This window comes from Penicillium lagena, assembly GCF_028827675.1.
Source record: "Penicillium lagena strain IBT 129212 chromosome Unknown utg000001l_segment0_segment0, whole genome shotgun sequence".
NCBI classification, from domain to species: Eukaryota; Fungi; Ascomycota; class Eurotiomycetes; order Eurotiales; family Aspergillaceae; genus Penicillium; species Penicillium lagena.
In genome coordinates, this window is record NW_026623222.1 from 1,080,451 (window position 1) to 1,095,535 (window position 15,085).

The 15,085-nt window shown below is 50.1% G+C and overlaps 7 protein-coding genes across 7 annotated transcripts; 4 read left to right on the forward strand and 3 right to left on the reverse strand.

The window, feature by feature from the left end:
- Positions 1 to 213: 213 nt before the first annotated feature.
- Positions 214 to 3,694, forward strand: N7510_000478 (ankyrin repeat domain-containing protein; the record flags this gene model as incomplete). Its single annotated transcript, XM_056972408.1, has 3 exons — positions 214 to 559; positions 616 to 834; positions 891 to 3,694. 3 exons carry the CDS (start codon positions 214 to 216, stop codon positions 3,692 to 3,694), a joined length of 3,369 nt encoding a protein of 1,122 aa, XP_056837525.1.
- A 1,240-nt stretch (positions 3,695 to 4,934) lies between these two features.
- N7510_000479 (AIM24 family protein) lies at positions 4,935 to 5,795 on the forward strand (the record flags this gene model as incomplete). The annotated part of the gene is made up of 3 exons (XM_056972409.1): positions 4,935 to 5,118; positions 5,174 to 5,523; positions 5,577 to 5,795. 3 exons carry the CDS (start codon positions 4,935 to 4,937, stop codon positions 5,793 to 5,795), a joined length of 753 nt encoding a protein of 250 aa, XP_056837526.1.
- Positions 5,796 to 6,457: 662 nt separating this feature from the next.
- Positions 6,458 to 7,276, reverse strand: N7510_000480 (translation initiation factor eIF2 subunit beta; the record flags this gene model as incomplete). Its single annotated transcript, XM_056972410.1, has 1 exon — positions 6,458 to 7,276. The coding sequence occupies one exon, from the start codon at positions 7,274 to 7,276 to the stop codon at positions 6,458 to 6,460; it is 819 nt and encodes a 272-aa protein (XP_056837527.1).
- Positions 7,277 to 7,607: 331 nt separating this feature from the next.
- Positions 7,608 to 8,497, forward strand: N7510_000481 (uncharacterized protein; the record flags this gene model as incomplete). Its single annotated transcript, XM_056972411.1, has 2 exons — positions 7,608 to 7,651; positions 7,900 to 8,497. The coding sequence occupies 2 exons, from the start codon at positions 7,608 to 7,610 to the stop codon at positions 8,495 to 8,497; spliced, it is 642 nt and encodes a 213-aa protein (XP_056837528.1).
- Positions 8,498 to 9,566: 1,069 nt separating this feature from the next.
- N7510_000482 (alpha/beta hydrolase) lies at positions 9,567 to 10,412 on the reverse strand (the record flags this gene model as incomplete). The annotated part of the gene is made up of 1 exon (XM_056972412.1): positions 9,567 to 10,412. One exon carries the CDS (start codon positions 10,410 to 10,412, stop codon positions 9,567 to 9,569), a length of 846 nt encoding a protein of 281 aa, XP_056837529.1.
- Positions 10,413 to 11,651: 1,239 nt separating this feature from the next.
- On the reverse strand, positions 11,652 to 13,503 carry N7510_000483 (uncharacterized protein; the record flags this gene model as incomplete). Its single annotated transcript, XM_056972413.1, has 4 exons — positions 11,652 to 12,859; positions 12,911 to 12,980; positions 13,028 to 13,389; positions 13,440 to 13,503. The coding sequence occupies 4 exons, from the start codon at positions 13,501 to 13,503 to the stop codon at positions 11,652 to 11,654; spliced, it is 1,704 nt and encodes a 567-aa protein (XP_056837530.1).
- Positions 13,504 to 14,078: 575 nt separating this feature from the next.
- On the forward strand, positions 14,079 to 14,979 carry N7510_000484 (RNA recognition motif domain-containing protein; the record flags this gene model as incomplete). Its single annotated transcript, XM_056972414.1, has 6 exons — positions 14,079 to 14,098; positions 14,198 to 14,270; positions 14,347 to 14,453; positions 14,507 to 14,781; positions 14,841 to 14,876; positions 14,927 to 14,979. 6 exons carry the CDS (start codon positions 14,079 to 14,081, stop codon positions 14,977 to 14,979), a joined length of 564 nt encoding a protein of 187 aa, XP_056837531.1.
- Positions 14,980 to 15,085: the final 106 nt, after the last annotated feature.

Here is a 15,085-nt window from a genome sequence, read left to right on the forward strand (position 1 = left end):
TAGAGCCACTGGCGGAACATGATTAGTTAGGGGCTCTTCAGCAAGTGGCTGATGGGACCCCTCTTGAGAGATGGAGGGTTGATCGACAAAAGTACGCAGAGTGTTCGTGGACTTAAGAATGGACGGCCCTACTTGTCTGGTGTTCGTGTAAATATCGGTTGCATGACACATTTCCCGACTATACGCTTCTTTTAATATGAATACTTGATCACTATGCGTTATATGTTATTGAATCTGTTCCTTTTCGTGCCGTTTGTTGTGGCTGATGGCTGGGAGGACTTTACGAATAATCTTGCGACGGACTTGGCTCCTCTCATCACCCTTTTTGGAGAGAAGCTTACGAAGCAATTCCTCTCCGAATCTATTACTGTCCTGGACAACGTCATCTTCGCACTTTCGCCGCTTGGGGTCCTGACGGCCGTAGTCTCCGTGATTAGGGTTTGCGGTGGCGCCTCACTCCGTGCTTTTGTTGGACGAGCACAAGAAGGTCCCGGAGATGCAGAAAAAGAGCTCCTACCGTGTGTCTCTGAGACGACCGGTGAGTTGTTCAACGATGCGGGTATCTCGCGGGTCTTTGGCCGGCCCAAGATCGTCGAGATCGTTGCGTGGGAACAGACAGACCCCAAGACCGGGGGAAGTCGATGGAGATTGGGACTCTGCGCGAGGCCCTCTTGAAAAAGGCGTGGTATTGCAAGGGCGACGAACTCCAGGAAGATGAGATCAAAGGGATGCCGGAGCTGGATATACCGAATCTGTCTTTGAACAAGGGGATTAAGCGAAAAAGCCAGTTTTGGTTCTACTGCGCTGCCGGGCTTGGTACAGTGATGCAGCTAGGTCAGTTGAATTTGGGGGCTGAGCTTGTGTATAGTGATATTGACTGTTTGATGTAGGTGTCATGGCGTATGCTGCATTGACTGTCTTTGCATACCCAACTGTCTTCAAGGTGGGAGGGAAAAAGGTCGACAGCTATGCCTTCCCTATGTACATCATTGGAACCACCTTTCTCTTCATTGGCATGTTCTTCTGCGCTTTTATTCTTGGGCACTCCTCCAAACAATACTATCTCTATCCGAACCATCCAAGCAAAATATACTGGCTACAGCCAGGCAGTCAAGATGTCGGAGATCAAGTCTTTGGTGCATTTCTTGCGACATACAAAGAGAGAAACTCAACATTCACTAGAAATATGAGATACATCAAATCCACCCGGGTTTCAACCCGCGGTAAACAACATACCAAAATTTACGTCACCCTCGCTTTGACTCTGATTGGGTTTGTCATTCAATTTGTTGGACAGCGAGGGCTTCATGCGTCGGTCATCCTGGCTCAGCTAGGTTCGACGCTTTTTATGGCAGTCATACGAACGTGCCTTCGAACAGAGCGAATGGCACCAGGAGAAAACAAGCTCAACAACCCAAAGCATGAACGGCAACTCATATCTGAAAAGCAAAAAGAATTGGATTGTTTTGCATTTCATGTTGATGAAATCAAGTCTTTCAATTTGCGCACCGCTCCGCTTCCTCAGAACCTTGCACCGAAGACAACCACAACTTCGGTGGCTAGCAAACTGATTCAAACCAGAATCAGACTTGCGGAACTCACCTCCAACCCACATCATGGGATTAATGATGCATGGGAAGACCTCCCCGTTCGTCGAGTAACTCGCAATCTTGCACAGACGATTGAAGCAACAATGGACCTGTTATCGACCTGGTCTAACAACCTGGAGAAAAGGTTTGATTTTAAACTAACTCTGGAGTGTGAGAGACTCGACGAAAAGCCCACAGACGTGGTTCCAGAACTCTATATGTTTACATTATCGCGCTCTCGCGATACAGGGAAATGGCGAATGAAACAAGCCAACCTCGAAGCCGTGCTTGGTCTTTGGACATGGTCTTTGACCAAGTCCAAAGCAGAATGGCGCCAACCGAAACTTACTCGACTCGTGGGTTTGAGTGAAGACGAGGCACGCGAAGAAGAGACCGATCTGTATTTCCAAAAGTGGATATTCCGACAAAGACATGCCAAATTTGTTTCTGCGAAGTTAATAGATTCTTCGCGACAGCTGTTCGGGTTCCATCCAGAGAAACCTACTGCGGAAGATATGAACTCACAGGAGACATTTTCTTCACAGAGCACGCTATGCGTTGACATGGATGTTCTTGCTGTCATAACCGATAATGACCTTGAAACAATGGCAGCACAGGATATCTACATCCATTTTCTTAGGCAGGCACTCGAGCCTTTCAAGGAATTGGGTGGACATGTTGATCTCATTCCTGAATCTCGAGGATCCTGGCTAGCATATAACAGTCGCCTTGAGGGACTGGTAAAATGCTTTGAGACTTCTAGTCTTGGCTCAAGAGAGGATGCGCTATTATGCATCGTTCCAGCCTTGAAAAATAAAGGCCTTCTGCCAGAGCTTGCAGGCGATTCTCTCTGCATCCGGAAACGAACTAATCAATGTCTCGAAGAGAGCAACTTCCAGGACGCATTATCCATCCTCTATTGGCTTTGCCAGTGCTCCGAGGGCTCTGAGTTTGAACGATCAGTATATGCACTCGGATCACTCTGTCGATTTTCCCTGCTCGATAGTGCCAAGAAAGTCCGGATGGCAGGCTTCAAACAGATTTGCGACCTCGTTTCATCTAAGCCTAGAGCTTCATTGTTCAAGTCTAGAGAGGTAATACGGCCAGCTGGCTGGTTGAACTCCCCACAACATATCGAGTGGTGGCAAAAATTCACGAGCCAGCTAGTATACCTTGCTATACATATATCCAGAAATTTTGAGCCAACAAACTGGATGCGGCCAGAATTCGAGTCCCTGCAAACTAAATACGGATTAGATCAGTTAAAAGATGTGGATCAGGAAACCGAAAACTCGAGGAGAGGCGTACATGCTCTGCTCAACCTGCTCACCTTCCGCGACGATGGTATGGATCCCAACCGTGAATTCCCGGACTACGATGAACAGTTGGGTTTCGAATATGCACTTTATAACGAACATTATGCTGTCTTGTACTTTTTCTTGGCCAAGTGGATTGAAATCAACGCGCATTCGCCAGCTCGCATAGTGCCCGCGTATACAATTGCAGCAAGAAACAACTGCGGATGGGCCATTCAAACGCTTAATCGATACAGTGCCGAACTAAATTCAAAAACGGATATAGCTCGTGAAGCGCTGATTCAACAAGTGCTTTCGGGGGATTTGAAGGCTGCTCAAACTTTGATAGAGAACGGAGCAAACGCAAAGACCAATCCTAAGAGAGATAAGGCGAGCCCTTTGGTCACTGCTGCCGACCAAGGGTATCTGAATATCGTGAACCTACTTTTAGAACATGGGGCAGAAATCGACCACGCAGAAACATCTGGATACTCAGCATTACATTCTGCATGTGCAGCTGGCCACTTTGAAACTGCTCAGCTGCTGTTGTCCAAGGGGGCAGATATTAATTTACGAGGGCCTGATGACATGACACCACTTATGGGTGCTGTTTCAGGAGGTCATCTGCGGGTTGTTAGGTTGCTTGTTGAGAGGGGGCTGGTATTGATATGTGCGACGACGCGGGCGATACTTCGGTCAGGATCGCCGCCATTTACGGACACACTGAAATTCTTCAGCTATTACTCGAAAAAGGTGCCAATGTGCATGTTTGTAATGGAATGGGACAGACGGCCCTCGATGCCGCCATAAATTGTCAGCAGGTGGGGGCAATGCGCCTTCTGGAAGCAGCACTTCATGGACAGCAAGACCGCGGAATATAGAGCAGGATATAACCTTTTCCCCTTCAACTAACAAGCTTTGCTTTCTCAAATAAAAAAGCTACAGAGACGCTGAAAACTATCGTGCTCACTCAGAGTCTCGCTTCCTATTAATTTTTTGAGCGGAATTAATTCTCTCCCTTCCAGCAATACTCCTAGAGAGCCACGCACTTTTGAGGAAAATTTCCGCTTTGGCTTGGCCCTAATGCCAGAGCATGATCAAGAGGCCAATCAGAATTAAGAATCAGTACTAACACATGAAGCCTACTCATCACATTTGTGCATGTGCCACCTGTAAGCGCCGGCGGGGATGATCGTGCAGTAGTCTAGTGTGACCCGAGCGCGGCGAGCTTAGTCTACCAATCCAACCCGTCTATCGTGTCGCGGATTCCTTCAGGACCAGCCCGACTAATAATAGCCAGCCATCCAGCTCTGTGCGGAGTTCCAGGCTTGGTCATCTTCTTTTAAGCAGTATGGCTGCACAACTCCCCTCCTCCCTACTTGTCTCTCAGTGCTTCCCTGAATGTTCGGGGGAAGACTCTGAATAAACTTAAGAGAATCCGACACCCGGTTTACCAAATTTCGTGGCCGAGCTAGTAAGTCTAACATGCAATGCGAATAATTCCCCTGTCAGTCTAAATGAACCTTAGACCGTGGATGTGGTGCACGTCAACATAGCCAAAATGTCGCAGATTCAATATCCTCCTCCCCCGAGCTCTGGTATGACAATCCTTCAACTTTGACAGCATAGTCCTTTATTAATTCATCTCCATAGCCCCGCCAGATGTGACATGTAATACGTCTCTCTACCCCAAGGATGTCATACACTAACTCTTTACAGCATTTCCAAAATCATCGCTCCTGTATAAGCCCCCTACGTTTCACTATCCTGGGCCACCTTCTTCCAGTCCGCCAGCAAAAAGCCCACCACCACCAAGTGGAAATCGGCAACAGCAAGGCCCTCTCCAATATGATGGATACCGCGAATATGTCCCTCCCACCGAGCAACCTGCAACATTTGCCCAACCGCCTCCCTTAGGAGAAAGAAGGGAGAATTTCCCAAGTGGTGCGACGTCAACAAGTCCCCCACCAGATCAAGCAGTTTCCCATAGCTGGCACCCTAAGGCCTCTTCGCTGTCGCAACTATCAGTGTCTTCCCAATCCCCCCTCCAATGGGAAAAATGCAACAGTACCCCGGTGGAGCTCCAGCAAATGGACAGTTCGTTGGAGCACAATCTGTCACAGAAGATAATGTTGGGACATTCAACGGAGGCAGCTACAGAATTAGCCATCGAGACACAAACTCTCTCCTTACCATTCAGTTAGCAATAGGTGCTCCATTGAAGGCCAGGCCCGGTAAGAGATAACTGGCCTCGACTTATTTATCTTATGATCTAATTGAGTGTCATAGGTATTATGCTTGCAATGTCTACAACAATGACACTCAAGGGCAAACTTTCCTTTAGTTGGAAGAAATTAATTTCTCGTGGAGAAATGGGGCACTCCACATACACGGGCCCTGGCGAGCTTCTCCTTGCCCCGTATGTGCTTGGCGATGTTACAGTTTTGCGGGTCGATCGTCCAGGACAATGGAAACTTGGACGAGATGCTTATCTTGCTTCGACGAGTGGGATCGAAGCAGAATATGAAAAGCAAAGCATATCCAATGCTGTCTTCTCTGGCGAAGGACTTTTTGTGTATCGTCTAGACGGAACCGGACTGGTATGGATACAAAGCTTTGGTGCAATCATCAAGAAAGAAGTATGTTACTTTGTTATTTCCCCAAAGTTTGGGATACTAACCTTTATGAGTAGCTTGCTGAGGGAGAGACGTATTTTGTCGACAATGGCCATCTGGTCGCATGGACTTGCCAATACAAGATGGAGCGTGCGGCCTCCGGTGGTATTCTCTCGAATCTGCACTCCAAAGAAGGGCTTGTCTGCAGATTTATCGGACCGGGAACCATCTATATTCAAACGAGAAACCTGAACAATTTCGGCGTTGCAATTGGTGCCAGCACGGCCAGTGGCTGATCCGATCATGTCGACCCAGCCAGTTACGTCAAGGGAAAGAGGAGGGTCTCACATGATAGCCTCTACCAAATTGTTTCAACAGGTCTGAGCATTCAGATTGATACGCTATAGTCTTTTATGCCATCAGGCAGAGACTAGGTGCATCATCATTTAATCGAGAGCTGGTTTCTCATGTGTTTATAACTTGTCACCTTTGGCTTTAGCATCCGAATAAAATGAAAGTTTGTGAACGCCAAAAAGTTCCGAGCAGATTGGGTGTCGAGATGAGAAACATTAGTAGACACTGTGATATCATCTAGAAAGAGTTGAGTTATAGTTCCCCTAGCATAGGTGAAGTAAGCGGATGGTGTAGCTTCATCTTCAGAGAGCTGAATTGTAGCATCCCTAGCAAACGATGTGAGGGTTCAGGATGAGCGATGAAACTACACGCCAAAGTCGAAAGCTACAATACTGTGAAAAACTGTAGTGGTATCGATCCATCCATGCCAGACTATTTCTATCCTTCAATCATTTTCGCATCTCAAGCCCCGTGCGGTAGAAGATACAGTGCCGGGGCCACAATTTCATCCGCAAACAGTTCCTGGAAATGACACGCCGCAAAGAAGAGATACAAAACAAGCCGCTCTCTCGCATGACTGCGCAGACCAGTAACTCTCTCCCACTTAACCAGTACGCTTTCTGCGGCCGACCTGTCCACGGAAACCAGTCTTGATGGCCGCGACCGAACGGCGCGATCCGCAGGAGTTGCAAGTAACGAAGTACAGACGGTTCTCACCCTTGTTCAGCTCGGTATCGGGGCTGCGGCAAGTCTTGCAGGTGACGTATTCAACTGGATTTTTGGTTAGACTTGTATTTTGGGGTGACGTGAAAAACATACCGATATACCGCCGCAGAACGTTTTCGATCTGCTTCTGTTGGAATCGTCCCTTGATGACGAGACGCCGGCTACCGTCCACACTACCGCTGGTACCCAACTCAGCGAACAGGAACTGCATGACGTGGTCGTCGGAACGCTTCATGCGCTTGCAGATATCGGCAATGTTGGCGAAAATGGTACGACGGTTTCCTTCACGTAGACACTGGGGCGGGGGAATCTTGTACGACTTGGTGCCGCTGGCGAGCATATCGGGATGGTGGCTCTGGATGAGGGAGAAGAAGCGCGAGACCAGGAGCGAGTATGGGATGACCTGTGTAGCATCGTGCGCCCAAATGCCCGTTCCGGCCTCAAGATCGCCCTCCGGCACTTCCTCGACCTGCTCCTCGCCGGCCTCTTCCACACCAGCCTCGGCCAGCTTGGCCTCGAAGTCGTCAACCTTCTTGACCTTCTTCTTCTTTTTCTTCATTGCGCTCGGGTCGAATTCACCGTCTGCGGTGGCACCATCCTCGCCCTCGTCGGTTTCTTTGACCTTCTTGGTCTTCTTCTTTTTTGACAGGCCCTTGAACATCTCGGTGACCTCGTCGACATCCTTGTCTGTGTACATGCGACTCTCAGTCAGTGGGGGTGGCAACCAAAATTTCATGCAGGCATGACATACCGGCGGGCTTCTCGGCGCTGGGAGCGTCTGAGACTTGGCCGTTGGTATCCATGATGACTCCGCCTTCACTGAATGCAACGGACTTGCGCTGCTTCGTCTCGACTTCCTACAGGCGGTACAGAGTCCACGGTTAGTTGGGGATGATCAAATAAAAAATCGCGCGGTTTGCAAGTGGCAAAAAAACAAGGAGGAATATTCCCAGGTCTTCACTAGCGACACCGGTGTGGTTGATGACCGAGGGGTAGACAGGAAATGTGAGGGCTGAGGATCAAAGAAAATGTGGGAGGGTCGGATTGGTGAAAAAAGAGACCAGGGTGTGACGTACGGCGTCCGCCATGCTGAAAGGCTGCAGGGGGGTTCGATTCACTTCACGAGAGAGAGATCGGGTTGTGCTTGCAGTCGCTGGAAATTGATGAGCTGGAATGAGGCGACAGAGGGCAAAAGACATTCTATTCCGGTCTTTCATCAGAGCTGTTATCGCGGGATGATCACGTGCTACTTGACTCATCCAGATCGGGTTATGTAATGTGTGTCATGTGACCGCGCCTGGATCCGCGGGAATCGAACAGCAGCATCAACAACTCACTCTGCTCCATTCATCAGCTAGATGCTTCGAACATTTGCAAGGCAGTAGGCAGGCCCCTGCTCGACTCACTCTCTTTTTCCGCTCCGTCCTCCGATTCGCCTCGCCCATCATGTCCGCTTCTCCGGCCGCCTCGAATCCCTCCTTCTCGATGTCGGCCTACATGGTCCCCCTCCACCCAAAACCCATCCTCGTCCGCCTCCGACGACGATGTGGCCTCCCTGCCTTCAGAAGCCACAACAGACTCAGATTTGGATACTTTGTCCGATGACTTCTCCGATGCGGAGGCCGAGTGGAGAGAAAGCCTGGATCAGTTGGAATTGCTGTTGACTATGGTCCTGGTACCTTTCGTGGGGAAGTACCTGGGGCGTCGGTGTGCATATTGGGGTAAGCAGTCCTGGCCACAATTCCTTGTCATCTCGCATACTAATCAGCCGATTCGATCTCAGGTTGGACGAGGTACATGGAATGGAAATACCCTGTTGAAGTGGTCATCAGAAGCCCCGGGGCCTTCAGAGGTGCTGGGGTCATTGAAGCTGCTGCCACTCTATGATGGGAGGCTTAACACGAAATATACGCTCTAGAACGCCACTCTTCATGGCAAGCCGCTATTGTTCGATGGATATCACATCAAGAGCTTTGGTTTCTAGACTCCGTTTGCTGCCGGGTCCCATCATTCTGTGAACGTGTTGTTCCGGGACCACTCATGACGGACCTCATAAAAGAAAAAAGACGGGACATGAGTCTTTTGCCCTCACCATGAGACGGCTTTTGACTGTTGGCAATACCAGCCATTTAGATCCGCCCAAAATTTGACATAGACTCGGACATGACATTGCCGGTGCCCTCGCAAGCTTTGACATCCAAAATAGCTGTTATATACCCAATGAATTTGTTACAATGTAAACCGAGGCAATACTTTTATAGTAAATATGCGAAAGTGAAATAACAACTTCAATACTTTGCAGAAGACCAGTCGTTCCCTCCCCGTTCTACAATTTAGTCCAATGCATTGGGTTCATGCAACTCATTAAAGGACTAGTAATGCACGTCTATTCTGGTAACTCCTTAGTATGTCACTATCGACTGAAAGTTGATTTTAACCAAAACAAACAAGGTACTCTTCACTCGTTGTAAAGCCAGCCCTAGAGCCACAATATTATACCCTCTTCTAAGCATATAGAACGACCGTATAAACATGGAACAAGAGAAGGATTTCGGCAGCTAATTACAACAGAGACCTAGCACATGCTCCTACGTACCAGTAGACGCTCAGGCACTTTCAAGCCGCGGCGGGTACCTGGTAGTCTGATGGACAAACAAGTGCTCGAGTGGGCACCTAGCGGGTCAAACATGGCGATAGGGTAGGATCCCTAAATCTCCAAGTTCAGTCACATATCTCAAATATCACTCTCATCACTCTACAGCAGATGGATGACCCCGGCCCGGGGGGGAGGGCTACGCAGTTGCTAAGCTCCACCATAGCACTGCAGGTACCATAATACGTAGCAGCGGTTCATGCGCGGATCTTCGCCTATACAACGCCACAGCCTACAATGTAAGCACACCAAGTATAACTAATTATATATTGTCCCGTAAAGGCCAAAAAAATCTGATAAATCATTTTTCATAAACCTCTGACAAGCCTCCAAACTATGCAGCAACAGCCACCGCACTCGCCGCTCCATGAACCACATCCGCCACAACCTCGGGCATACTCAGCATCGGCGAGTGGCCCGCAGCACAAGTGTGCACCTTCACCACACCTTCACCGGGGTAAGAAGCCATGAACTTCTGCGCCTCAAACGGAATCGCGGCGTCCTTCTCGCAGAGAAGATATGTACTCGGGACATCGCGGTAACCCTCGTAGGTCAGTGGGTCCTGCATGGTCGGCCAGGCGTGGTGCATCAATCCAGCGAGGTATTTGTTCTTTGTCTCCTCGTCGAGATCATTATAGAATCTTTCGGCGGGGTTGGTCATGTAGCATTTATTATCATCCTGCACAATAATAGACACGCAATTAGCATCACCCGGCGCAAAGAGCAAGGCAGTGCAAGGATTATATTCCTGCCAGACCGACCCACTCACCTCAACTTGGAGAATTCCTCTCGCTCCACCAGGCAAAAAGGAATCAATAGACTGCCCCGCCGGAAGGAGGAAAGCCGCCACAAACACCATTGAAACAATTCCGCCCTTCTTTCCCTGCGCCTCGAGCTCCTTGCGAGTGAGACCCTTAACGCATTCCGAGCCGGGGATACCGCTATACGAATGCAAAGCCAGGACGACTTCCTTGCCCTGCTCGATGAGGGGCTCCAGGGTTTTGCGGATGTGCTCCGCGTCCTCGGCGAGGGATGTTGAGGGAGGGCCGCCGGCGGAGAGGAGGGTCAATGTCTCGGTAGGGTAGCCTTGTGCGCGGAGGAGGGCCGCGACGGGCTCGTAGGTGCTACCCGCGTGCCAGGCGCCGGGGATAAGGAGGATGGTAGGTTTTTCGGCAGACATGTTTATTTTTTTTAAAAAAAAGATTGGGGAACTATGCACGGAGCGGAGGATGGGGGTGCTTTCTGGCCTTATATCATTTCGTTAGGGGGCCGATACTTGATTTCCTTGGATATTTTGAAATCCTCTGGGGGCTTGCGGCGCCCAATTAGTTCTCGATCACGAATCTAACTGTTGCCAAGTATGGAGTAGTAGCGAAATCAAAAAAGCATCCTACCCCGCCTCCTGAGTTGCTGGTTCTACTTCCAGCAAGTAGGACAGGAGTGGTTCCTTCGATATATGCTCGTGGAAGTATCGAGTTTTGGAATTGAAAAACATCCCCCCGTCTCCAAATTGTTGTCTCCAATTTTTATCTCATCTCTTCTCCGTCAAACGAATAATTCCTCCTTATCTTGCGACTTCGAAAGGCCCACGGACACTATTCTCAAGCCGTTAGCCCTTAATTTAGAGCGGCACTAAACGTGCCGATCCTAGCCCTAATCAGACTAGCGGCCCCTGTCAGCCGCCAGAATGTTGGAGCTAGTACTGGCTATGAAAGCCATTCGAAAGTTCGCAATTCACGAATCAAGCGATTTCCCGAAATTATGTAGTTCGTTAATCCCGGGAATTATTGATGTCGCTAGCCCGTGGTTGTTTCGTCGGAAACCTTAACCCTGCGGTTAGGTTAGGCCCGCGAGGGACAACGGCTAAAGGATCAGCGGGACAAAAGGATCAACTCCTTAGCGCGTTCACGATTGGGGCCAGGCGTTGAATTTAGGTCCAATAATGAAACATATACGGCAGATTTGGTATTTTCGGAACTTTAACTTCCTTCCCAATGGCAGAGAGCGGGTGGTCTGTTCCTATGTGTCGAAATCTAGACGTACGAGGGTCCCACATGGATTTGTACATCACGAAGAAATCAATCTCTGATTCAGAGAAATCTGGGAAATGCCCAGCAATTTAACGGCGTACTAGCTAATTAATGACTAATACACAATAGGAAATATCGATGAGGGGTAAAATCCCTGTATGTGACCTGTAGGAATTCCAATTCTTGACACTTTGTAACAGTTAGTTGTCATTCATCTAATAGCAAGACGGAAGTTGTCTCGACGTCAATCCAGGAATTGATCATGTTGCCCATAAATAGTGATCGACGCACTCTGGATAAATATTGATGGTCATGCACCAACAGAAAAGATAAATTTTGGATACCGAAAAGTTTCCCAATTTTTCAACCAAAACGAAGCCCGACCCGAATCAGTATAGTTGATTTCGACGCCACCGCCACGACGTTCTCACTACCTCTTCATGTCCCCCATAATCTAAGGGCACCTGCCCGTGAAGACGGTTCGCTTCATCCGGTTCAATGGCATATTTGACATGGTCATATGGGGAAAGCAGGGTCGAATAACCCAAGTTCATGAGGGCTACCTGCCCAGTTCGTGATGTGTCAAGCAAGCCAAGAAGTGCTGCTTCTGGAGGATCATATCTCGCCAAGTCTTGGGCCTGGGGCAAGGTATCACTTACGCCGAGGTCGCGGCGAGAGACCCCATGGTCAGTGTGCTCAGAGTTCACCATTGCGTAGGCCATATCGAGGGTATGCGAGAACGCTTCATCGGCATTATTGAGAATGAGGTCAGCCACCTCTGCTCTTAATGGCGGGTTGGAAAAACGGGAAAATGAAGATGATCGAAGGTCTCCGATCTCTCCCCGATGAGAATATGTCAGGTGCGGAGAGCCACTTGGGCGGTCCACGTTGACAGCGAGGTCTCCGAAAGTGTCGAGTACTCTCCAGGAGAAATATCTTTCCTTTGTGCTGTTCAATATCCTTTCTGGCCCTTGTTTACAGTCCTGCGGGTTTTGTGGCCCTTTTTGCACATCTCGATGAGTGTCAATTGCAAACCTTGGTTCGGGCAGATTGTGCTCTCCCTCAACACCGCGAATTTGCCGAGTGTCGATATAATCGGTTTGGTCTGCTCCTGAAGCTTCTCCAGGAGTGACATTAGTTTGGTTAGTTCGTTCGGCACGAAAAACCCAAGTCGAAACAGTTTCACAGGAACGGATGGAGGAAAGCCTGCTTTTACTGGGAACCATCTGGCCTCTGGCTCTTGGGCCATCTTGGCTAGAAGTTGGCTTCCAATTCCTTTGTCTCTCTTCCATTATCTCCTTCAGGTGATCGAGATCCAGGTACCCTCTTGAGGCATGCAGTAGTGGGTTTTGCTCTTTGACACCGGAGATATCCAGACCACGGCGCAGAACGTTGAGCAGATGGTCCTGTAATGCGGAGCCTTGGGTACTGTGCGATGCACTATCCAACCCGGTGTGGAGATTGCCGGAACAGGCATCTTGAATGGCATTCCCTTTTTCCTTCCCCTGCATCGACCGGTCAGAACGCATCGTTTTCGTTCCATGGTCTTTCCCTGGTGCCAGGAAATTTGTCTCGGAAAACGTCATTGTCCCGAGGGCTACAGCATGAAATGAGTATCAGCCATCGCAGACAAAGCTCGCGAACTCACCAGACCGAAGGTTGACTGGTGATGATGTCTTTCCCTTATTGAAAAATCCCATGTTCGGAACTTGATGGAGCTGTGCAAAGATTAGAGACAGGAAGCAAGACTCGTGCTTTTGCTCACCGTCAGCCGCGAATGAACGACGTTGGCCGCTTGAAAATCATCGTTCAGGGTGTGTTTTCTGCCTCGACGCTGTCGCTTCGTTCTGGGTCTCTCTGTCTCCGATGCACGCTTTGCTGCCGAGGTGGGGGCTTTGTACTCGTACCGGTCTTCCCGGGTCTTGTGTCTGGGTTTCAGTCCATAGTCCTGTCTTCGAGGCTTTTCTGTGTTCTGGCCTCCCTGAGAGATCGAAGATTTGTAAACTCGAGCACGACTATTGGAACCACGCTGTACACTACACAAGCGCATTCTGTATGGAGTGGTGAGCTCGTTGGACAGTTCTGGCAGAGCAATGCCTGGACTCGGAGATGGTGGCCAGTGGTCCACTGGGTGTTGGTCAGAGGATTTCCACTGGTCGGCATGATAAACAACTTACCTGGCTCATCCTCCTGCACGTTTGACAGCCAGGCGTCGATCGGATATTGGTTGGTCGGGTTCATGGCCGGTGGAGGAAAGAAGAGAAGAGAACAAGGATGGGAGAGAAAGGCCTAAGACTATGAAGAGGAAAGTGCGACTGGCCCAGCACGGATGTCGACATGATGTATAGATACACAGCTAGTATGCAACAAACTATCGCTAATCCCGGACCATGTGGGCCTGCCCCTCGATTTGGTTTGTTGACGGCCGAGTCGCTGAGATGACAGGGAAGGCGGCAACAATAAAGGTCACGACGAGGGTTCTCCCCGATCGCTTAAGTGGACGACCAGGGCTAGCGGCTGCTCGACCCCTGGGCCATCCATCCATCCTGAGTCGGTTGGTGACCTCTGCATTTCCCCTCCCCACCTTGCTTCGTTTTCTCTTTCCGTCTTACGCAACTCAACGCTCACGTTAACACGAGGTAAGCTCATTCACCGGTCCCGCCTGATCGCACAAACCCTAAGGACAGGGGACACTGCTGACTGTCCCTTCTGCACACTGTCTGAACTTCCTCTTTTTATCACGCACTCGCTCATTTATTTTCCTCAGACACTCCTTCTCTCGATCACTCCCGTCCATCGACCATCAACCATCCACCATGTCCAAACTTTTCGTCCAGTAAGTCCCTTCCCATCGGCGCCCCTCCCCATCGGCGCCCCTTCCCCAGATTTTCCCACCGCAGAATGAGCGCACTGACACGACCGTCCCCACCCGCAGCGGCCTGTCCTGGCACACCAACGATGACACCCTGCGCGACGGATTCCAGCAGTTCGGCGAGATCCAGGAAGCTGTCCGTGTTCCCCACACACCCACCAACCGTGGTTCTATCTTGTTTGTGTACCCGATCTGACTCCGCTTTTCTTCAGATTGTCGTCAAGGACCGCGCCACCCTGCGCAGCCGTGGCTTTGGCTTCGTTCGCTTCGCGACGGATGAAGAGGCCGATGCGGCCATGGAGGCGATGAACAACCAAGAGTAAGCAAGCTTCCGGACAGAAGTCCATGAAAATCCTAATATCCCTGTCGCAGGTTCGATGGCCGTGTGATTCGCGTCGACAAGGCGTTCGACCGCCCCAACCGCAACGAAGGCGGCTTCCAGGGTCGTGGTGGATACAACGCCCAGCCTGGCGGTGGTTACCAGAATAACGGCGGCGGCTTTGGCGGTGGTGGCGACAGCCGTGGCGGATACAACCGTGGTGGTGCTGGCGGATATGGCGGCTACAACCAGCAGAACAACTACGGCGGCGGCGCCGGTGGTGCTGGTGGATATGGCGGCGCCGGTGGTGGTTACGGTGGTGGCTATGGTGAGGCCTCTTTCAATCGCAGACCCCCTCGGCTCAACTAACCCAGACTGTGCTTGCAGGTGGCGGTGCTAACGCTGGCTTCGGCGGTGGTGGTGGTATGTTTCTTTTTCCTGATCCAAGTCTTTCGAGTACTGATGGCTCTTAGCAGGCTGGCGCAACAACAACGGTGGTGGCCCTGGCCCGGCTGAGGGCAACTAGGGTTCATGTGTGCTCCAAATACCCCCCTTCACGTCTGTTTTTCCGTACTGTTCTCTTTGGCTACTCTCCGCAAAAAGAAGTGACGATTCATGATGGAAATGGGACT